Source organism: Gnatocerus cornutus, chromosome 9 (genome assembly GCF_029298725.1).
Source record: "Gnatocerus cornutus isolate USDA-ARS CGAHR chromosome 9, icGnaCorn1.1, whole genome shotgun sequence".
NCBI lineage: Eukaryota > Metazoa > Arthropoda > Insecta > Coleoptera > Tenebrionidae > Gnatocerus > Gnatocerus cornutus.
In genome coordinates this window covers 12,680,756-12,699,436 of record NC_142241.1, presented here as the reverse complement: position 1 = coordinate 12,699,436, position 18,681 = coordinate 12,680,756, and the positions used below count along the sequence as shown (strand labels likewise).

Genomic DNA, 18,681 nt, shown 5'->3' with positions numbered 1-18,681 from the left:
TTGTTTATTTATTATTTAATGGAAAAAACAAAAAATGTACCCACTTTTATAATATCTTGTCTTCACATGGTTTCTTTCCAGATATTAGTATGTTTCATTTTTCAAAAATTCTTAAAGATTCTGCGTTTTTTTTTACCTAATTCAACTTCATCTGCCTTAAATTGGAGGAATAAACAAATTTTTAAATTAATCAAATCTCAACGTTCCATCGCCCTAAATTTATCCCGGAATTTGAACAGCAGCTGTCAAACAAGTAACAAATCAGCTCGCTCATTCCAGAAAGGAAGGATAAATGTGTAGATTTTGTGATAAATCCGAATATTATGAACTAAATCCGTTGAATCTAAGATGATCCTTCTATCTGACCAACATTCCATAACGCTCCAAACTGTGATTATCGTTAAATGATTTAACGTTATTATCCCGTATGAATTGATGATCAGAAAGCGCGAATAATCAGTATAGATGTCCATAGGTTTAGCAAGTCAGTCGGTTGATCCGTGATTGTGTATGGTTATACCGAGATAATTTCTAAAGGCTTACTGCCATCAATCCCCTCATTATCGACGCTGGTCTGTGGCGTCACGACGTCATCTGCTCCGGATGGTAATCCCGTTCCTTCCCCACGCACAAGAATTACTCACGCGCTAGCCTCGCCGTCACGAGTTTTATAAGAAAACTTCTCTCGGTAACTGCGGTCTGGGGTCTCGGAAATGTCGGGAGCCCGACCCGAGACAAAGACAAAGGAGAAATGACGATAACGTTGCCGGAATTTGTATAATGAAGATTGAATAACTAATCTTGGCAGAAGCGATTTTTCTCGTATCTGGGCCGCGGTTAATAAGGAAAAAAAACGAAACGAACAACATCCTCGACAGAATGAATTCGGTTAGGGAATATTGCGTTGCTCCACCTAAACGATAAATTCCAAACGCAGACGGAAGCATATACAAAAGCGATTTGTTTTCAGCTTGTCGGCAATCGATAAAAACCGAATAACAGGTGCAAAGTTTAACGAGTCATCCGCGAATCGGCTTCGAAAAAAATTTCGCCTTTCGAACACACTCACCTGTGATGAATAGGTATCTCGAGGCGACGGAAACAAGATATATGGGTTGGAAGCAAACACTTACGACTTTACAAAGCCACATCGAGATGCATTTTAAGACCTTTAATCCGGTTATGCTTCCCTGTCCCCACATCAAAGGCCAAACTTCGTTTGATACCCTCGTGCTCAAATCAAACACAAAAACACAGTGTTTGATACATTTACAAGAACGCGGATTAATTATCGTAGAAAGCCTAGGAAAATATTGACGTTGATCGGTTTTTGTTTGCGCTCAACCAACACGCATTTACAAATTAGTTATTTTTTCTGTAATTAATCAATAAAAATAAATACCGATCACGCGGCAGCAAATCACCTGAAATTTATTCAAAAAGAAAACGAAGACATTAAAATCTATTTATCGAAATAAATAAATGTTAAATGTTGATTAGTTAATATCCTTCTCAAATAATTAGCTATTATTAAAATAACTGACAAGAGAAATGAAATGATTCGACAGTGTTAAAAATGGTGGATGCGCCGGGTGGAATTCGGGTTGATCTCTCAAGCCTCCGGTCAATGTGTTTATCGTCATGTTTCGCTTTCTCTAATTGCATCCCGTGATTGAAGAGGAGCAGCAAGCGCCGAGGCGATGAGGTGTGACGTCGTTCTGTGGGCGCCGTGTGACTTTGATAGACGACTAAAACGTCGCGTGACGGCCGATAGCATTCTGGAATAGGAAACCATCGATAGCCAAACGCACGAACGCGTTTCAATTTATAGATTAGTTACGCACATATGATTCCATTTACATCTTGATTTCTCCATCAAACTTCTCGACTCCGCCGAGACCGAAAAGAATGATCCAAGATCGATGCTTATCGAGATGCAACCGGTTACGTACAAAGCGCACCATCAGCAAAGGCGTATATCCCGGAAGATCGACGACGGAAATGCCTCTGGCTTTGTTAAAAATATTGAATTGGAACCGACATGCTTTTTTGATGAAAGGGAATGGGTGGTAGGTATTCGGGCCGATGAAATGGAGTCTGAAAGAGAATTATGAGCTATTATTAAGTACTGCCGCCGGCTAAATTACGAGAGCTCAGTTTGTGTAGTCTTCTCCAGAATTCAAGGAGAGACAAGTGGTTTTTATGGCAGGACATAGAAGGGATTCCGTGTTGTTTTCTATGTTTAATGAAGGAGAATTGAAAAGGAATATCCGAAAAAATCGGGCCCCATTTTATAACAAGGTCGACTGTTGGTGACAGAGAAGAGTTTTACTTTGGACGACAGGTGATTTAAGAATTTTAAACTTCAGACAAAGAGATTAGGATGATAACGGAGAGTATAGGGAAAGTTTTCACGTCACGACTTTAAACAAAAACTAAAAGCCCTATTTTTAGAATCATGCAAATTCAACGTCACTTTATAAGAGCTAATACCACGAAACAGTGTCAACAGAACAATCTAATTAAGCAACAATGAAAAGCAATGTCAATAGTTTACCCAGACGACCTCAAAATTACCCCTGGAATCGACAAACTTCACCAACATGTAAAACCGACCCAATGCATGTCTCCTATCAACATGAATGTGCTTTTTTTGAATTAGATCAATAGCACCAACTTATTTGTCGAAAGTACACAATATCATGGCGAGTATTACCACTGATGCGATACAAGTCTTGAACTCTAATAGCCTGTTTATTGAATATTTCATAACGGCAATTTACATGGGTCCTTATAAATATTTTATTAGAGCTGTATCGACTTTGTGCGTGCTTTTCATCCTGTTTAAGTCTCGAATTCAAATTTTCACCACGCAATCTCTACGCGCAATGAGATCTTCAGCCCTAATAGTCACAAATTCGAGCAAAATTCCGAGGCATCCGTCAAGGTTGTTTGCATTCAAGGACGCAGTATTATCAGGGAAAACACGTAACATATTTGCAAACATTCAAGTTCTGCGTAATAAAAGTATCGCTAATGAATGCAAGAGTTGGTTGGACTTGCAAGAAAAACGGAAAGCGTGCTTTTAACTTTGAACTTGTAATTTACTTGTCGGGAAATACACAACCAAGTATGCATAATTATTTGAACTAGTGCTAAAAACTAGCTTATCTGGAGTGTTAGTTTATCTGGAAAACGTGAAAGAAAAGTCGAAAATTCCTGCCGTCAAATGAAGGTATTACGTTTGGCATATTAATAGCGTTGGTTTTATAATTTCCTAAGTAAATCCCACAGACATTGAACCAGCGCAACCACCTCATAAATACGTAAATAAAATAACTCCACCTAAAGTGTTAACAGATTACTTTCATGTGTTTGCTGCTTGCATATGAAAATTATGAATCCCAGTGAATTTTCACCGCAGTCTGGAATCCGAGGAAAATTCTAATTAATTTAATGAGAACAATAAAAGCAAAGCACCTACGCTATTTACTCACTTTTAAATACCACACCGTCTATTCTCAGTAATCCGAAATTAGAATCAAGTTGAAGAATGTGTGCTAACACCAGTGTCATAACAAAATAAAAAAGTGTAATCGTAAAATCCGGCGTGTCTCATTTGCGCTAATCAAATTCTCGTCCATTCGCGAGTTTTATGGTTATAATTAAAAATCGTCAAGCCCGGACGATTAATCTTCACAATAAAACAACGGCCAGAAATCTGGTAGTGTAATTTATCATAAATTTAGGCGCTTTGCATTAATTAACTTTGAAGATCACGAAAAAATTGCATATTAGAAGGTTTTAATTAATAAAAACGTCCGTCGACTCGGCATTAATTAACTCCGGGGGATTTTCCGGTTCCACTTTAATTACAGCAGGTGGGTAAATCAATACTTGACATTAACAGTATTTGGACAAATATTTGCTAATAAGAGACGGCTGAACAAAGGTAACAGAAAAACACGATTCTGAATTGCCAGAACGCGACGAAAGAAAAAGAGCAAAAAATGTCAAACGTGTTGTATTACAAACCTATCTAGTTACTATGGATTTAATCGGGGTGAAAATAAAGAAACACGCGACTTTTGTTGACACACTACTCCAGACAAAACCAAAAAATTTCTACTTCTTTTTCCTCTAAACAAAAGCAGTCGCGACGGTCAACAGAGCTCGAATTCTATTAATAAAATTATAGTTTGAAAATCCCGAAAAAATCCTGAAATAGAGCCTCCCCAACGATAAATATTGTCGCGTAAAACGAAAAAAAACTAGGATAAAGTTGAAGCAAATTGTTGTTGATATAAGCGAATTTACTTGCGGGAGGTAAATAAGAATGCGTAGAGGCAGAGGAAGAGAAACTAACTCCTGTTCGGGTCCTCCGGTTGGTACGAAATAAATATTGATTAATGATTAACAGCGTTAAGACGCTTAAATTTAGAGGGTTAAACGAAACACTGTTCAGAAAATCTGATAAGTTTGCAATTTACAAGAGGCGGAAAAAGAAGACCGTTGAAATGGATGATGGCCTAAATTCTTTCGTTCGCCCTTTCCAAGAATAATTGGAAAACAAAAATAGCTTCTCTTCTTTTTGGGTTAATTGATGGAAAGCTCGCACACCCCCAGCGGTTCACCAATAAAGAATCGTTTGCATTTTGTACTCGACGATATTTAGCGTGCTTGTGAATACAAGGGCGAAAAGCTAATTGCTTTTGAGTTTCCAACCGTCGACGCCTGTTGGTGATTTCATAATTAATTTCACACCTTTCAACTAGCCTAAGAAACTTTAGCCTGCCCTCCGACAAAAACTAACAGACTAAAAATTTAAAGAGGAGCGACTATCAAATGCGAATAAAATCCACTTTGAATAAATAAGTCGACTGTCAATGCCAAAGAAATTAATGATGGAGGTAATGACGAATTTAACAGTAAATTGAAACGACTTTGCTCCTTAGCGACAATAAAGTTAACATCTGTCAACGGTCTAATTGGCGCTGTAATTTATTATTCGCGACCAGTGACAGAAGTTTAGGTAAAAATCACACTGTTTCTCCATCACACTGTAATAATTATATGAGTCAAAGTTAGGTCAATTAAACCGAAGAATTACTTTCACTTAACAAGTGTTATGTCGCCAATGAATTTAGATTTGATGCTAGGGTTGAGTTATCAATCAATGTCAAATATGACAGTTAACTGACGTCGACACAACACGACATAGAATTTACCAAGCAGCAATAGAGATGTGTTCTTCACAGCAAATATGTTAGTACAATATTGCAAAAAAAGCACTAACTGAAATTAAAAATGAAAATTCAAACCTTTTAAGAACTCTTCGTATTATTCTTATTTTTATGAGTTATAGTAGCTCGCTATAAATTTTGTTGAACAATATCATCCTTCCACACAATGGCAAGTCTTCCATTGTGACATTGACAACGAAAATTTATTGCTCGCGCTTTAATTTTTTCAAGTTTTGTGGTACGAAAATGTACATTTCGAGTTTTAAATGTATTCTTAGTAATTTTGATAAGATAACAAATAGTACAAGAAAACGTAAATAGTACCAACCTTGAGACATTGGTGCTAATTTCACTTTATTTTCACCGGAAAATTGCGCTATAATACACCAAAAACTTTATATAACCAACCATAAAAGTATTGCGGTCATAAAACAACTATTTACTGTTTAGTCTGAATAAATAAAAATACAAACAGACGCATAATATGACGAATACAAACATTATCTGGTATGATAATAATTGATAGGTACAATATAAACCATAATTACATCACGCCTGAATTGGAATCAATCGACAAGTTTAATGCTGTCAGTAAAAAATTTAGTTAATCTAGTGAAGTTCCAATTTGAGTATTTATTAAAAATGAAAAGGACTTTTCGATTCGGTACCCCTATTTGTGTGAATTACAAAGAGGAATGATAACATAAAACATTTTATTGAGTATTATTTGAGTATGCACGACATCAACATGGAGATATTTAAACCATCAAAACAAAATATAATGTTATTTTAGGTACTTAAAAAGTAATGGGGGTATATAAAATATTTATAGCTTTGAAATAATTTATTGGTGTTCATAGCAGGACAATGAGAGTATTAGACGGTAAGTGTGCAATTTCCATTATTGGATTTGGTGGCCTCTCAAAAACAAATTATCATATTCACGATAATAAACAGATGCAGATTATCAACTACCAACTTGACCAACTACTGAGAAACAGCAAATTATACTTTTTAAGAAAGAAGAGAGAAAAAAGCGCAGTTTGGACAAACCTGTAGGTCAAGAAGAATTGTAATAAAAAAAATTAAAATGACTGCCCAAGATTCCGTGCCCTCAACCGTAGGAATTAGATTACGGCACAACTCAATAAAGAAATGGACTGTAAACACAGAATAAACTTCCAAGTGGAGCGAGCAAGCCTTGCAAGCTCATGACTGAGATCGTTCAAAAATTAAAAAATCTATACAGTATGGATTAAATTAGGTACAACTTTAAACTGAAGATTGCAGATTAACAAAGCAAAAAGTAAAATTCTGAGAATCAAAAAATATAACCGAAACACAGTTCAGTTTTCTCACCAAAAAAAACACAAAATTTCATTTTTAATTTTGCAACTTTGGCAATTTTACCGCTGAAGCAACGAAATTTGGTACACTTATTGCTCTAAAGGCGTTTATTAAATGTGTCAAAGTACAGAATTTAAGAACGAATAGGAAGAAATTTAAAATTTTTCAGTTTTCATACGAAACCAAAACACAAAATTTTACTTTTAATTTTGTAACTTTGGCAATTTTACCGCTGAAGCCACCAAATTTGTTGTTGTTAAAACAATTTTTTCTTGATTAATGAAGACGAGAACAAAGACATTGATGACGAAAATATCTGATAATTCGAGCAGATACTTTGAAAAATTTTCTACTCGGGCAAGAAACAGTACTTTTAAAAGTTTAAGCAACTTGGTTTAAACCACTTTTTGTTCATTTTTTGATACAGAATATCATTAACTCTAAAAAATGTGATGTCTAAAACAATGAAATTGTTATAAAAAGTTTAGTTTATAAAAGGGAGCTTCTATCTTAGTTAACAAAGCACAAATTTCTTTTTAGTTTTCAATTTGGGCTCAGGAAAGAACATAGTAGGTAACATGGGCGCCCTTTTTCATCACCCTGAAAGAAAAATTATTAAAGGCAGCACAGTTCTCTATACGACAAGCCGTCCATTTCGTGCTAAAGTAGAGTGGAGGAATTCGAAAGAAAAACGAGGTGGAGGCAAACCTACAATGAACTGAAGGGAAGCAGTTTTGGCGGACATGGGAGAAAAGGGAGAATTGGAGAAAGACAGTAAAGAAGTCCACCGATTGCTGTCTCTTTGCGAAAAAACCTGTAAATATAAACTGAGAAAGATTGGCTAAATAAAATTAAAATTCCCCTCGCACAAAACAGAAACAGTTATTGAATCCAAGCATGCTGTTGAAGAAATACATCCAACGACTCCTTATGGTGATAATTGGTCAACCAGATGGCCATAATTAGCTAAGATAATTTGAAGAAAATTGACCAATTAACTTAAAGGTGAATTTCTTCTCACTAACTAACCAGAACCTTTAAAAAAATAACCAAAATTTTTAAAATTTACAGCACCAATCCATATAAGTTCCAAGTATCGCATAACTAAAATTGCCAATAACACATCGCCCACAAAAATCCCCAGAACTTTCACGACTTTTGATGGATCAGTTGGACTTGTTTCATTTTCGAACAAATTACATTCGTATTCCGTTTTCAGAACGTCTAATAAATCATACGACCTTGTTTTCTATTTCTTTTGGTAGATTCGTCTAAAAGTGAGAGTGAAAAATCCCGCACCGTATTATTATTTTTTTAATGATATGTATTAAGGTTTCCACAATTAATCTATATTGGATTTTTTTCCCAACCAAGCAAGTGGAAATATTTATTCACATGTAAACACGATAGGAAATGCTTAATACTTCATTTTCGACACCGCGTTGCGAATCTAGAGCACGCCAACAAAAAACCGCACAAAAAAGTGCTCCTCTTGTCACTTCCACCGCGGATATTATCTCCTTTTTCCTGGATATTGTTGAGGAAACCCAGTTCGAGAATTATGTTTTGAGCGTCGATATTTTCAACGGTGGAATTTTGCAATTAGGGGTGTAATCAATTATGAATTATCTCACTTGAAGGAGGAGATTATAGCGCAATTACAAAACAATGAATGAGATAAATTTCTCATTGAATCGAGATAAATTTCAGCAGCCCGTAATAAATTCGATAAGGGGTACAATTCTCCCAGAGCGCCTTGACAGGGAAAACATAAAAGTGGGAGTGGTTTTTTAATGTTCCCCTTTAAGGAAAACGCGCTTCCTGTTCCTCTTATCCCGAAATTCCCGTGTAACCCTTCCGGGATCGATGTCAATAGGAAAAATCGTTACCCCAGTGAAAAAGTCGCCCCCGATTCGGGGACAATTAGGTTACCGCGCGGTTTTGCCGACACTTCCGCCGGAAGTAATATTTTACGACCCGGGATCAAGTCGGCCCGTCCTCCCTCAAAAGTCCGAAAAAAGTCAAAAAAAATCCTCACTTACCAGAACACAGGTGTAAATCTATTTCAGGGGGTCAGTTGATTGTTTTCAGTTTGGTGAGTGAAGTGGGCGATGTTTTGACAGAAATCTTCCCGAAAACGTTGGACACAACACTTACACACCTGTTTTTGGCGACTCGATGTGCATGTTATCATTAAATCTCGGAATTTCGCGATATTTTTAAACACAAACACTGTGTGCTGTCAAACGAGCTCCATGACAGTTCGGACTGAGCGCGTGCGCGCGCAGCAGGACCGGCGCGTTCAAAGGTAGATTTTTAATTTTAAAAATGACTGAATTTCCTGACTTCCACGTCCATTTCCCCGGATCAATTTAATAGAAGTTGATTAGAAGCGGCGAGAATGACTTTGAGTTGATTTTTGCTCGATTACATACGTGCGTCAGCTGGTCGCACTACCGCTTCGATCGTCTTTTATTTGTTTCGGAATTTGACATTGACAGATGATGGCTTGATTAACGTTAAAGAGGCACCATTTGTTTTTATCTTTATTGACATCGCGAGTTTGTTTCAATAATCTGTTAAGCTGGAAATCTTGAGGAGACCCGGAACCCTTTTACTTTGGGCAGCATTGATCCGCTTGTAGCCCCTAGTACACTATTTTTAAACAGAGGTCAGCTCGAGCTTTTGAGCTTTTTGACACGATTAACATTGGGGTTATTTTTACCACTTTTTATTCGCTTTTTCCGTACAAAACGTGTAATTATATAACACATAAAGGTTTCTAATTAAAATGAAAAATCATTTCCTGTGGCGCTTGTTAAAATCACTTTTTTCTCGTTTTCAGCCACAGGCAAAGAAAACCTAAAATGTGAAAAACGATACACAAAACCACCATGCTCCATAAATCACGTAACAAGTTGTCCGCAGAAAAACTGTATTTTTCTAAAACTTGAGAGCCTGTAGTTAGGCAAGGGATATCCTGATCGGAAACGTCGCAAGCTGAAAAAATATAAATAATTTTCACAAATTTGGAAGAAGAAGCGACTCACTGATATTATTTATTCCATTCCACTGCACCACCGAAATGGATTCCGTTGCATACATACACCAGGAAAAATTCTTCAGCCAACCGAAAACTTGAGGAAGAGTACTAAAACAATAAAAAATGTTTAAATCAACGTCTTTGTATTTTTGATTGTTTCATTTATGGCTCCCCTCGTATAATTGGCACGTGTCAGAATCTTGCTCCTGTTAAAGAAGTCGCATTACCGGTTCTCACTTGTCCCACTTCCTGTTTTGAATCAGTTAAGCGACCCTTGTAAAAAGCGTGAGAACTGGACCACTTTCACTAGTGAAATCCGGTCAAGGAACCAGTTGTGACGTAATTGGGCAAGGTGGTCTGTTTCGAGTCTAACGGGTTGCAACTTTGGCAATTATGACTGCGGTTTTCTTCTTACAATATATTTTTTTTTTTTAATATGAAATGATTTTTGTTGACTGCTACTTTTAATGTTTCAAGTTAAAAATTAAAAAAGCTAAAAAGATACACTTTAGAATAAACCAAAAATTTTCATATATTTTATAATAACCTGTAATTTTAGTATTTTCAGAGTCATAGTAAAAAATCCTATTTTTGACTACGTACTTTTCCTGCTTAAATTTAAAATTATTTATGATTCTATGAAAAATGAAAATCAACTATCCAAAACTTTGATCGGCCATAACTCAGTTATTTGTTGTCGGATCAGAATTTAAATCCCAGATTTGAAATCTGCGTAAAATTCTACGTACACTGATGTATAATAACTCAAGTTTACTCTAAAAAATAAGCGAGATATCGATATGAGAAATTTGGTATAGTTTTAATCATGAATTTTCGCGAAAATTTGCAAATTTCGACTATTGAAAAATCTAAAAACGATTTCTTATGTAAAAAATTGCGAGAAAAACGATGCCGCAAACCGCATTCCAATATCTGGAATAGTTTCCGAGATATCGAGCATGAATTGTTTCGAACCTTCGAAAATTTGACCCTCTGGCGACAACCCAAAATTTCAAACGGCCATAACTCGGTTATTTATTGACAAATTCTAAAAAATTATCATATTTTTGGATTCAGCGTGAAATTCTGCGTAAAATGAGACCCAAATTTGTTGAGTTTGCTTAATGAATAAACGAGGTATTGGCCAAAAACTGTTTTGAAAACATCATTTTATGGTGATTTTCAATCAATGTTTTCAAAATGAAAATGACGTTTAATAGCATTGAATTATACATTAGTCGAAAGAGGAGCTTAAAATCTATCTATTGGCCGAATTTGAGATCCACAGGACAAATAGTTTGCGAGTTATGGCCAAAAATTAAAAAAAATGAAAAATTTTCATCGTTTGAGTCGCAATTTTTTTTCGCGAAAAATCGACTATCGAATTTTGGGCTTTTAAGCACTTTTTCTAACGTAAAATGAGCCGAGAAAAACGATGGCGCAAACCGCATCTCAATATCTCTAATAGTTTCCGAGATATTTAACTTTGAAAATTGAGAAAAATGAGAAAAAATGAAAATCAACTATCCGAAACTTTGATCAGCCATAACTCAGTTATTTGTAGTCGGATCTGAATTTAAATCCCGGATTTGGAATCTGCGGGAAATTCTGCGTACACTGATGTATAATAACTCAAGTTTACTCTAAAACATAAGCGAGAAATCGATATGAGAAGTTTGGCCATAGTTTTGGTCATGAATTTTTGCGAAAATTTGCAACTTTCGACTATTGGAAAATCTAAAAACGATTTCTTATGTAAAAAGTCGCGAGAAAAACGATGCCGCAAACCGCATTCCAATATCTGGAATAGTTTCCGAGATATCGAGCATGAATTGTTTCGAACCTTCGAAAATTTGACCTTCTGGCGACAACCCAAAATTTCAAACGGCCATAACTCGGTTATTTATTGACAAATTTTAAAAAATTATCATATTTTTGGATTCAGCGTGAAATTCTGCGTAAAATGAAAACCAAATTTGTTGAGTTTGCTTAATAAATAAACGAGGCATTGGCCAAAAACTGTTTTGAAAACGTCATTTTAGGGTGATTTTCAATCAATGTTTTCAAAATGAAAACGACGTTTAACAGCTTTGAATTATACAACAGTCGAAAGAGAAAGTCAAAATCTATCTAGTGGCCAAATTTGAGATCGATCGGACAAATAGTTTACAAGCCATGGCTAAAAATAAAAAAAATGAAAAATTTTCATCGTTTGAGTCAGAATTTTTTTTCGTGAAAAATCGACTATCAAACTTTGGGCTTTTGAGAACATTTTCAAACGTAAAATAAGCCGAGAAAAAGAATGCCGCAAACCGCATCTCAATATCTCAAATAGTTTCCGAGATATCGAGCACGATTTGTTTCAAACCTTCAAAAATTTGGCCCTCTGGCGACAACCCAAAAATTCAAACGACCATAACTCAGTTATTTGTTGACGAAAATTGAAAATTCTGCCTGTTTATATATCTGAAAATTCCGCCTGTTTATAAAGAAAATTTATATTTATTATTAAATCAATGTAAAATTTTCTAAAGTATTGCTTAAAAAACTAGAACTAGTGTTAAATATGAATAAAGTTGGCGTATTTGGATACGTCACAGTCATTTGATGCCCTTTTGAAGTACAAAACCCGTTCTAACTATAAAACAATTGAATGCAACTATTCAATTACCCCAACTGTAGCTACTTCTTAAATGTGCCAAATTTCGAAAAAAAAATCAAAATTCCACTTTTTGGTTTTGTAACTGAATTCTGAAGAAAGCTACCAATTATCACCTCACCTTAATTTTATAAAAACTCCAGACGTGACCAAGACCACATAATCGAAAGAAACCATGTAAACCATCGCCTGTGGCACCGAATCGAAGGCATTAGAAAAAAAGACCCCTGAAATTACCATTATTATTGCATTTCTAATCTAGTTCGCTATCCTAGTGTACTAATCTATAAAATCAATAGAACCAAACCTCTACTAATGACGCATTTAGAATAATCCATAAAATGAGTTTGGAACTAATAATAGGTTCGCCGATAAAATTAGGCCATTTTAAAGAGTGGAGATAAATTATATCAAACTACGTAATACTTATTATTAATTTTAACGGTATATGAAAAAGAATTATGATACAAATTTCGACAAGTGTGTAATTTAACTCGACGAAATTATTACCTTCCAAGTAGCTAATATTTTAATGTAATATTCCTTACCACACGCAGCAGCAGCGTTCAAGGTAAGAATTCCTGTTAAAGTTGTCATTAAAAAGGCATAAGTAGTTGCTCGTAGTCCTGAGAGCCAATAGACTGTTATCACGAACAAAATAGGCTCGATTATTAAACCAGGCAGCTGAAATTGTGAGGACGTACAGACAGAAAATCAATTTATGATGAAACATATTCGACTGCAATTGAATATAATTCGCATTTGGGTTTTTAAATAATTAGTTAATGACATTTGTTGATTGATTCATGCAAATATTTGATCAGTGAGAAGAGAGCTAGGGAATCTAATTGAATTCGATTCACGATCGCTAATAATAATTAAGTAAAAAAATAGTGGAAATTCTTGTTTCGCGCTTTTTTAAAGTTGGTAAGCTTAGTTTCACGTAACATCAACTCCAATAAAGCTTCAACTCACTAACTTGGTTCGAAAATAAAGAAAGCGCGGCCAGAACGGCGGAAAATCATAAACTTTAGTTACTTCAGTTACAGAAAAAAGAATTAATCTCGAAACTTTATCAGAGAGGTAATTTTAAACACACTAAACGTAAAATATTCACGACTGATAATAATACAGTCCGTTATCGCATTATATTGTTGTCATAACGCAGTTATTGGCTCCAATTAAATCAGTCCTAATGTAATTTCCAGCTTAATTAAAACTCGTAAAAATTACGGAATTGGAGATGTCTGTAACAGTGTCGACAAAGAAATAGAGATTATCGCCTCCGTGGCGCAATTGGCTAGCGCGTTCGGCTGTTAACCGAAAGGTTGGTGGTTCGAGCCCACCCGGGGGCGCTCTCTTTTTCTTTCTTTTTTTAACGGGAAATAAAATCAATAGCATTATTAATTTCATATCTCCAAATAGGTTAACGGCGATGATATTGCGCTTAGCGGTACCATCATTCACCCCTTGCATGCCTGATATGATTTGAATAATAAAATCAAGCCGTGATATTGAAATTTTTTTGGGAAATTAAACGTTTTCTTACCAATGAGATTATCCGTGACACGTAGTACATCGGTGTTGAGTATAATCCTGATTTGTACTCTCGTAAAAATAAAGAGTAGTTTTCGGGAAATTCGCTTAAAATGGAGTACATGGGGGTGAAGGTGTTTTCGGTGACTATGAGGAAAATTGCTCCTTGGACGTTTTGGATGCCGGTTTGGCTCGTGAGATCGGTTCCTAGGTAGCACAAACCTACCATCACTGCGATTGCCTGGAAATTTTGTGGAAATTTGGTGCACTAAATTTAAAATGGCTTTTTTAGTTGGAGAATAAAGTCCACCATAAGACGCTCGACAATAAACTAATAATTTACTTATGAAATTTTAGAAAATCACTAGTTTCTTGTTGTGTATTAACTTCATTACATTGCAACATTTAAAAACAAAAAACACAAATTTTATAAATTTTTCTTTTGGAGGCCCTGCAAAATTTCCATCATCTTAATATTAAAATTTGTAATTTTGGTAATTTAAGCGCTACAGCTATAAAATTTGGAAAAATTACTACTTGTTTGTCGTATATTGACTCCACCAAACTGCAAAACTGGCCAAAGACACTATTTTTAGAATTTTTTTCTTTGTAGACCGAGCAAAAATTTCCGACGTCCTCCACTAAAATTCGTAATTTTGGTAATTTTTGTGCTATCGCGATGAAATTCGGGGAAGTTTGTGTTTTGTTCAATAAAAGCAAATCTAGTAAAATTTGCTAAAAATGGTGGATGCGCCGGGTGGCACCCTCTGCCGAACCGTCTTTTAAGCTTTTGAAACATTTCATGGTCAAAGTTACTATATTTGAGTCGTGTAGTAACTCCACCAAATTGCAAAATTGTAGACACATTTTAAAAAAAAAATTGTTGTAAACCAAGCAAAAATTTCTGAAATCCTCCACTAAAAGTCGTAATTTTGGTAATTTTAGTGCTATGGCTATGAAATTTCGGGGAATTACCATTTTTTTGCCTTGTATTAACTCCACCAAATTGCAAAATTTTAGAACAAAAAACACGAATTTTAAAATTTTTTATTTTGGAGACCAAGCAAAAAATTCCGACATTTTTTATTAAAATTTGTAATTTTGGTAATCATAGTGCTACAGCTATGTAATTTGGGGAAGTTACTATTTCTAAGTTTTGTATTAACTCCACCAAATTGCAAAATTGTAGAGCAGAAGACACAAATTTTAAAAAAATTTTTGTTGTGGACCAAGCAAAAACTTCTGAAATCCTCCACTAAAATTCGTAATTTCGGTAATTTTAGTGCTACAACTATGAAATTTAGGAAAATACATATTTTTGAGTTTTGTATTGAAATTGCAAAAATGTAGAGTAAAAAACAGAAATTTTATAAATTTTTCTTTTAGAGACCAAGCAAAAATTTCTGCAGTCCTTCACAAAAACTCGTAATTTTGGTAATTTTAATGCTGCACCTATAAAATTTGGAAAAATTACAATTTTTTTATTTTGTATTGACTCCACTAAATTGAAGAAATGTAGAGTAAAAAAACAAATTTTAGAAATTTTTCTTTTAGAGACCAAGCAAAAATGTTTGCAGTCCATTACTAAAATTCGTAATTTTGGTAATTTTAGTGCTACAGCTATGAAATTTAAAAAAATTACTATTTTTGAGTTTTATATTGACTCCACGAACTTGCAAAAATGTAGAGTAAAAAACACAAATTTTAGAAATTTTTCTTTTAGGAATCAAGCAAAAATTTTTGATATCCTCCACTAAAATTTGTAATTTTGGTAACTTTAGTGCTATCGCTATGAAATTTGGGAAAATTACAATTTTTTTAATGTTATTTAACTCCTCTAAGTTGCAAAATTGTAGAGCAAAAAACACAAATTTTAGAAATTTTTCTTTTAGAGACCAAGCAAAAATTTCTGCAGTCCTTCACTAAAATTCGTAATTTTGGTAATTTTAATGCTACACCTATAAAATTTGGAAAAATTACTATTTTTTAATCTTGTATTGACTCCACTAAATTGAAGAAATGTAGAGTAAAAGACACAAATTTTAGAAATTTTTCTTTTAAGAACCAAGCAAAAATTTTCGTTATCTTCCACTAAAATTCGTAATTTTGGTAATTTTAGTGCTATGGCTATGAAATTTCGGGGAATACCATTTCTTTGCCTTGTATTAACTCCACTAAATTGCAAAATTTTAGAACAATAAACACGAATTTTAGAATTTTTTATTTTAGAGCCCAAGCAAAAATTTCCGACATCTTTCATTAAAATTCGTAATTTTGGTAATCATAGTGCTACTGCTATGAAATTTGGGGAAGTTATTATTTTTGAGTCTTGTATTAACTCCACCAAATTGCAAAATTGCAGATCAAAAGATACAAATTGTAGATTTTTTTTGAAAGCCAATCGTCATTTTATTCAGATTCTGTAGACTTTCCATCAATTCTTTTGATATTTTCCTTAGATTCTTTCTCGTTTTTTTCTAAATTCACTTTTAATCCCTCAGACTTTTGCAAATTCGCATAATTCTTTATAGATTATTTCTATATTCTATTTAAATTCTGTAAAATTTTCCGTAGATTTTCTAGACTTTCTTCCTATCCTTTTTGTGTCTTTATAGAACTGAATTCGCATAAATTAGTTATTGTTACATTTTCACCACACCAAATTTAATTTTTTTTTCTTAAATTAACCTCCCAAATTAGAGTAAAAAAATAGAAATTAGAAATATTTATGTACGCTAGAAAGCCAACATTTAAATACGTCGTATAACAAACATTTCACGGCAAAGTGCAAATTCAACCCCAAATCCACCCAACTTACGAATCGTTGAAGAATTTTATAAGTTTGCAAGCTCGGATTCCTCCAAACATTGAGCATCCACCTACAACTCAACAAGTACAACTTCTGCCAGAAAAAAATCTTCTTCCTACAAACATCATCATGATTTACCATTTTTAATCGAGTCAGTTTACTCACAAATTCGTCCTAAGCTTGAAGTTGCTCTACATAAACACAAAACAAATTAAGTCTGTTTACACGAAAACAAACAAAAGCCGCATTATTACCTCAACAGCTCTTCCCATGTGAAATTCATATTGTACAACAACGTCAACTTCTCTGTTATAATCACTCACAGCAAACTGATCACATATTCTCTTTATAGATTGTTTACTATTTTCCTCATATCCTGGAGTGGTTGCCAAAGTTTTAATGAAAAAGTCTGCGGGATTGTATGCAGTGGGGCACTTATAACCTACTCTGAAAATATTCAGTGTCAAGTAGGATCATAAAAAATCATTACACACACTTTTCGAAAAACTCCAAAGCGGAAGCGGCGCTCCCCATGAAAGCGATGCGGCCTTCAGCCATAAGAATCAATTGACTAAACATTGAGAATATATCAGATGAGGGTTGGTGTATAGTGCAAAGAATTGTTTTCCCTCCGGCGGCCATCAAATTCATCATCGATACGATTTTTTGAGCTGAGAACGAATCCAAACCCGTTGTGGGCTCATCGCAGAATAAAATCGGCGGATCAGTAAGAAGCTAAAACTAACATTTATTTCGCTGGTTAGATGGTAACAGTTTTACTTCTGTCGCAAAGGAGAGGCGCTTTTTCTCCCCTCCTGAAAGGACCTTCGTGTCTCCATTCTGCCCGATTTTAGTGTTAAGGCATTTTAAGAGACCGAGGCTTTTGAGGAACTGATAAATTTTAGAATTACGCTCTGTTTGCGTTGTGTTTCGATCGAGCTTTAAACGTGCCATTATGTTCATGTGTTCCAAAACAGTCAGCGAACCGATGAAAATGTCTTCCTGATGCATGAACCCGCTTAAATATTTCATATAGTTTCCGAGAGGACGACCATTTATCAAAATATCGCCATCCACGTCTGCTCCACCTTTGACATAAAACATTGAAATGCGAGTTTTTGACAAGAAGTTAATTACCTGTGTTCCTGTAGGCTAAAGTCGACATTAAGGTGCTTTTACCAGCGCCACTAAAAAGAAGTTAATTTTTAAATGTTGCGGAAAGAAGATGAAAATATTAAAATTTTACCTTGCCCCCATTAAAGCTACTAAACTTCCTGCTTTTACGACACCGGTTACTAAAACATAAAATGGTGCGAAAATTTAAGAATTAATTCCGTTCACAATAAAAGTTCAAATTAATTCTGTGTTGATTTTAATCTGACTTTCGTGACCGTGAACTTTAGACAAATTGAAAAAGTACAAATTAATCTTTTTGTTGTGTAATTTGTTTCGAACTTACCCCCGTTAATTATTCTCCTGCATACAATTCCTCCATTTCTCTTAGTTTTAACGTAGACGGAAACATCCCTCCAGGCTAAAGTCACCCCTTCTTCAGAGGGTGACCAGTCAGTGTAAGTCCTAGCTTTAGGGAAGTTATCACTTTCTCCGAATATTCCAGAACTTTCCTGTTCCAAAAACCTCGTAAATTTCTCTAATTACGAGAAGAATCGATGAAATTTAAACGCGATGATTACAACAATAACCGTTGCAGCAGTTATTAAATATTGCACGAGCAATTATCTAACAATAATAATTAATTTCTAAATCACAGCGCGGTAATTTAGTTTAGTGCTCAAACTGGCGCTGGTAATTAAACATCAGCAACACAATTAGACAAATATTTACATATCTCAGAATCTCAGGAGTAAATAAAATTAATTTCGTATGTTGATACGTGATAATGAAAATTTCGTTACTCACATTTGTTCCATAATTGGGCGAGTTTCTCCCATTACCATTCAAAGGAAATAATGGTGTACCCTCTTCGTCTGAAGGCATTTCAAGCCACTAATTATACAAGCAGCTCGAAATTAACTACTTCTGC

The 18,681-nt window shown here is 34.7% G+C and overlaps 2 protein-coding genes and 1 non-coding gene across 10 annotated transcripts in view; 1 reads left to right on the top strand and 2 right to left on the bottom strand.

The window, feature by feature from the left end:
* Camta (Calmodulin-binding transcription activator) overlaps positions 1-8,723 on the bottom strand; it is a 157,132-nt gene extending 148,409 nt beyond the window's left edge. For all 8 annotated transcript variants that reach the window (XM_088046461.1, XM_088046464.1, XM_088046466.1 and 5 more), the window contains exon 1: positions 8,633-8,723. The gene's annotated coding sequence lies outside the window, so the exon portion shown is untranslated. The remainder of the gene's footprint in view (positions 1-8,632) is intronic.
* Positions 8,724-9,414: 691 nt separating this feature from the next.
* st (ATP-binding cassette transporter scarlet) lies at positions 9,415-18,637 on the bottom strand. Its single transcript, XM_088046473.1, has 14 exons — positions 18,558-18,637; positions 18,097-18,262; positions 17,884-17,932; positions 17,775-17,824; positions 17,418-17,725; positions 17,134-17,372; positions 16,892-17,084; positions 16,803-16,828; positions 16,647-16,752; positions 13,842-14,069; positions 12,841-12,976; positions 12,414-12,519; positions 9,641-9,741; positions 9,415-9,590 (listed from the first exon to the last, which is right to left on the bottom strand). Exons 1-14 carry the CDS (start codon positions 18,633-18,635, stop codon positions 9,415-9,417), a joined length of 1,962 nt encoding a protein of 653 aa, XP_087902599.1. The 5' UTR covers positions 18,636-18,637.
* On the top strand, positions 13,574-13,647 carry TRNAN-GUU (transfer RNA asparagine (anticodon GUU)). Its single transcript has one exon. It is a non-coding gene; the product is annotated as a tRNA-Asn (tRNA).
* Positions 18,638-18,681: the final 44 nt, after the last annotated feature.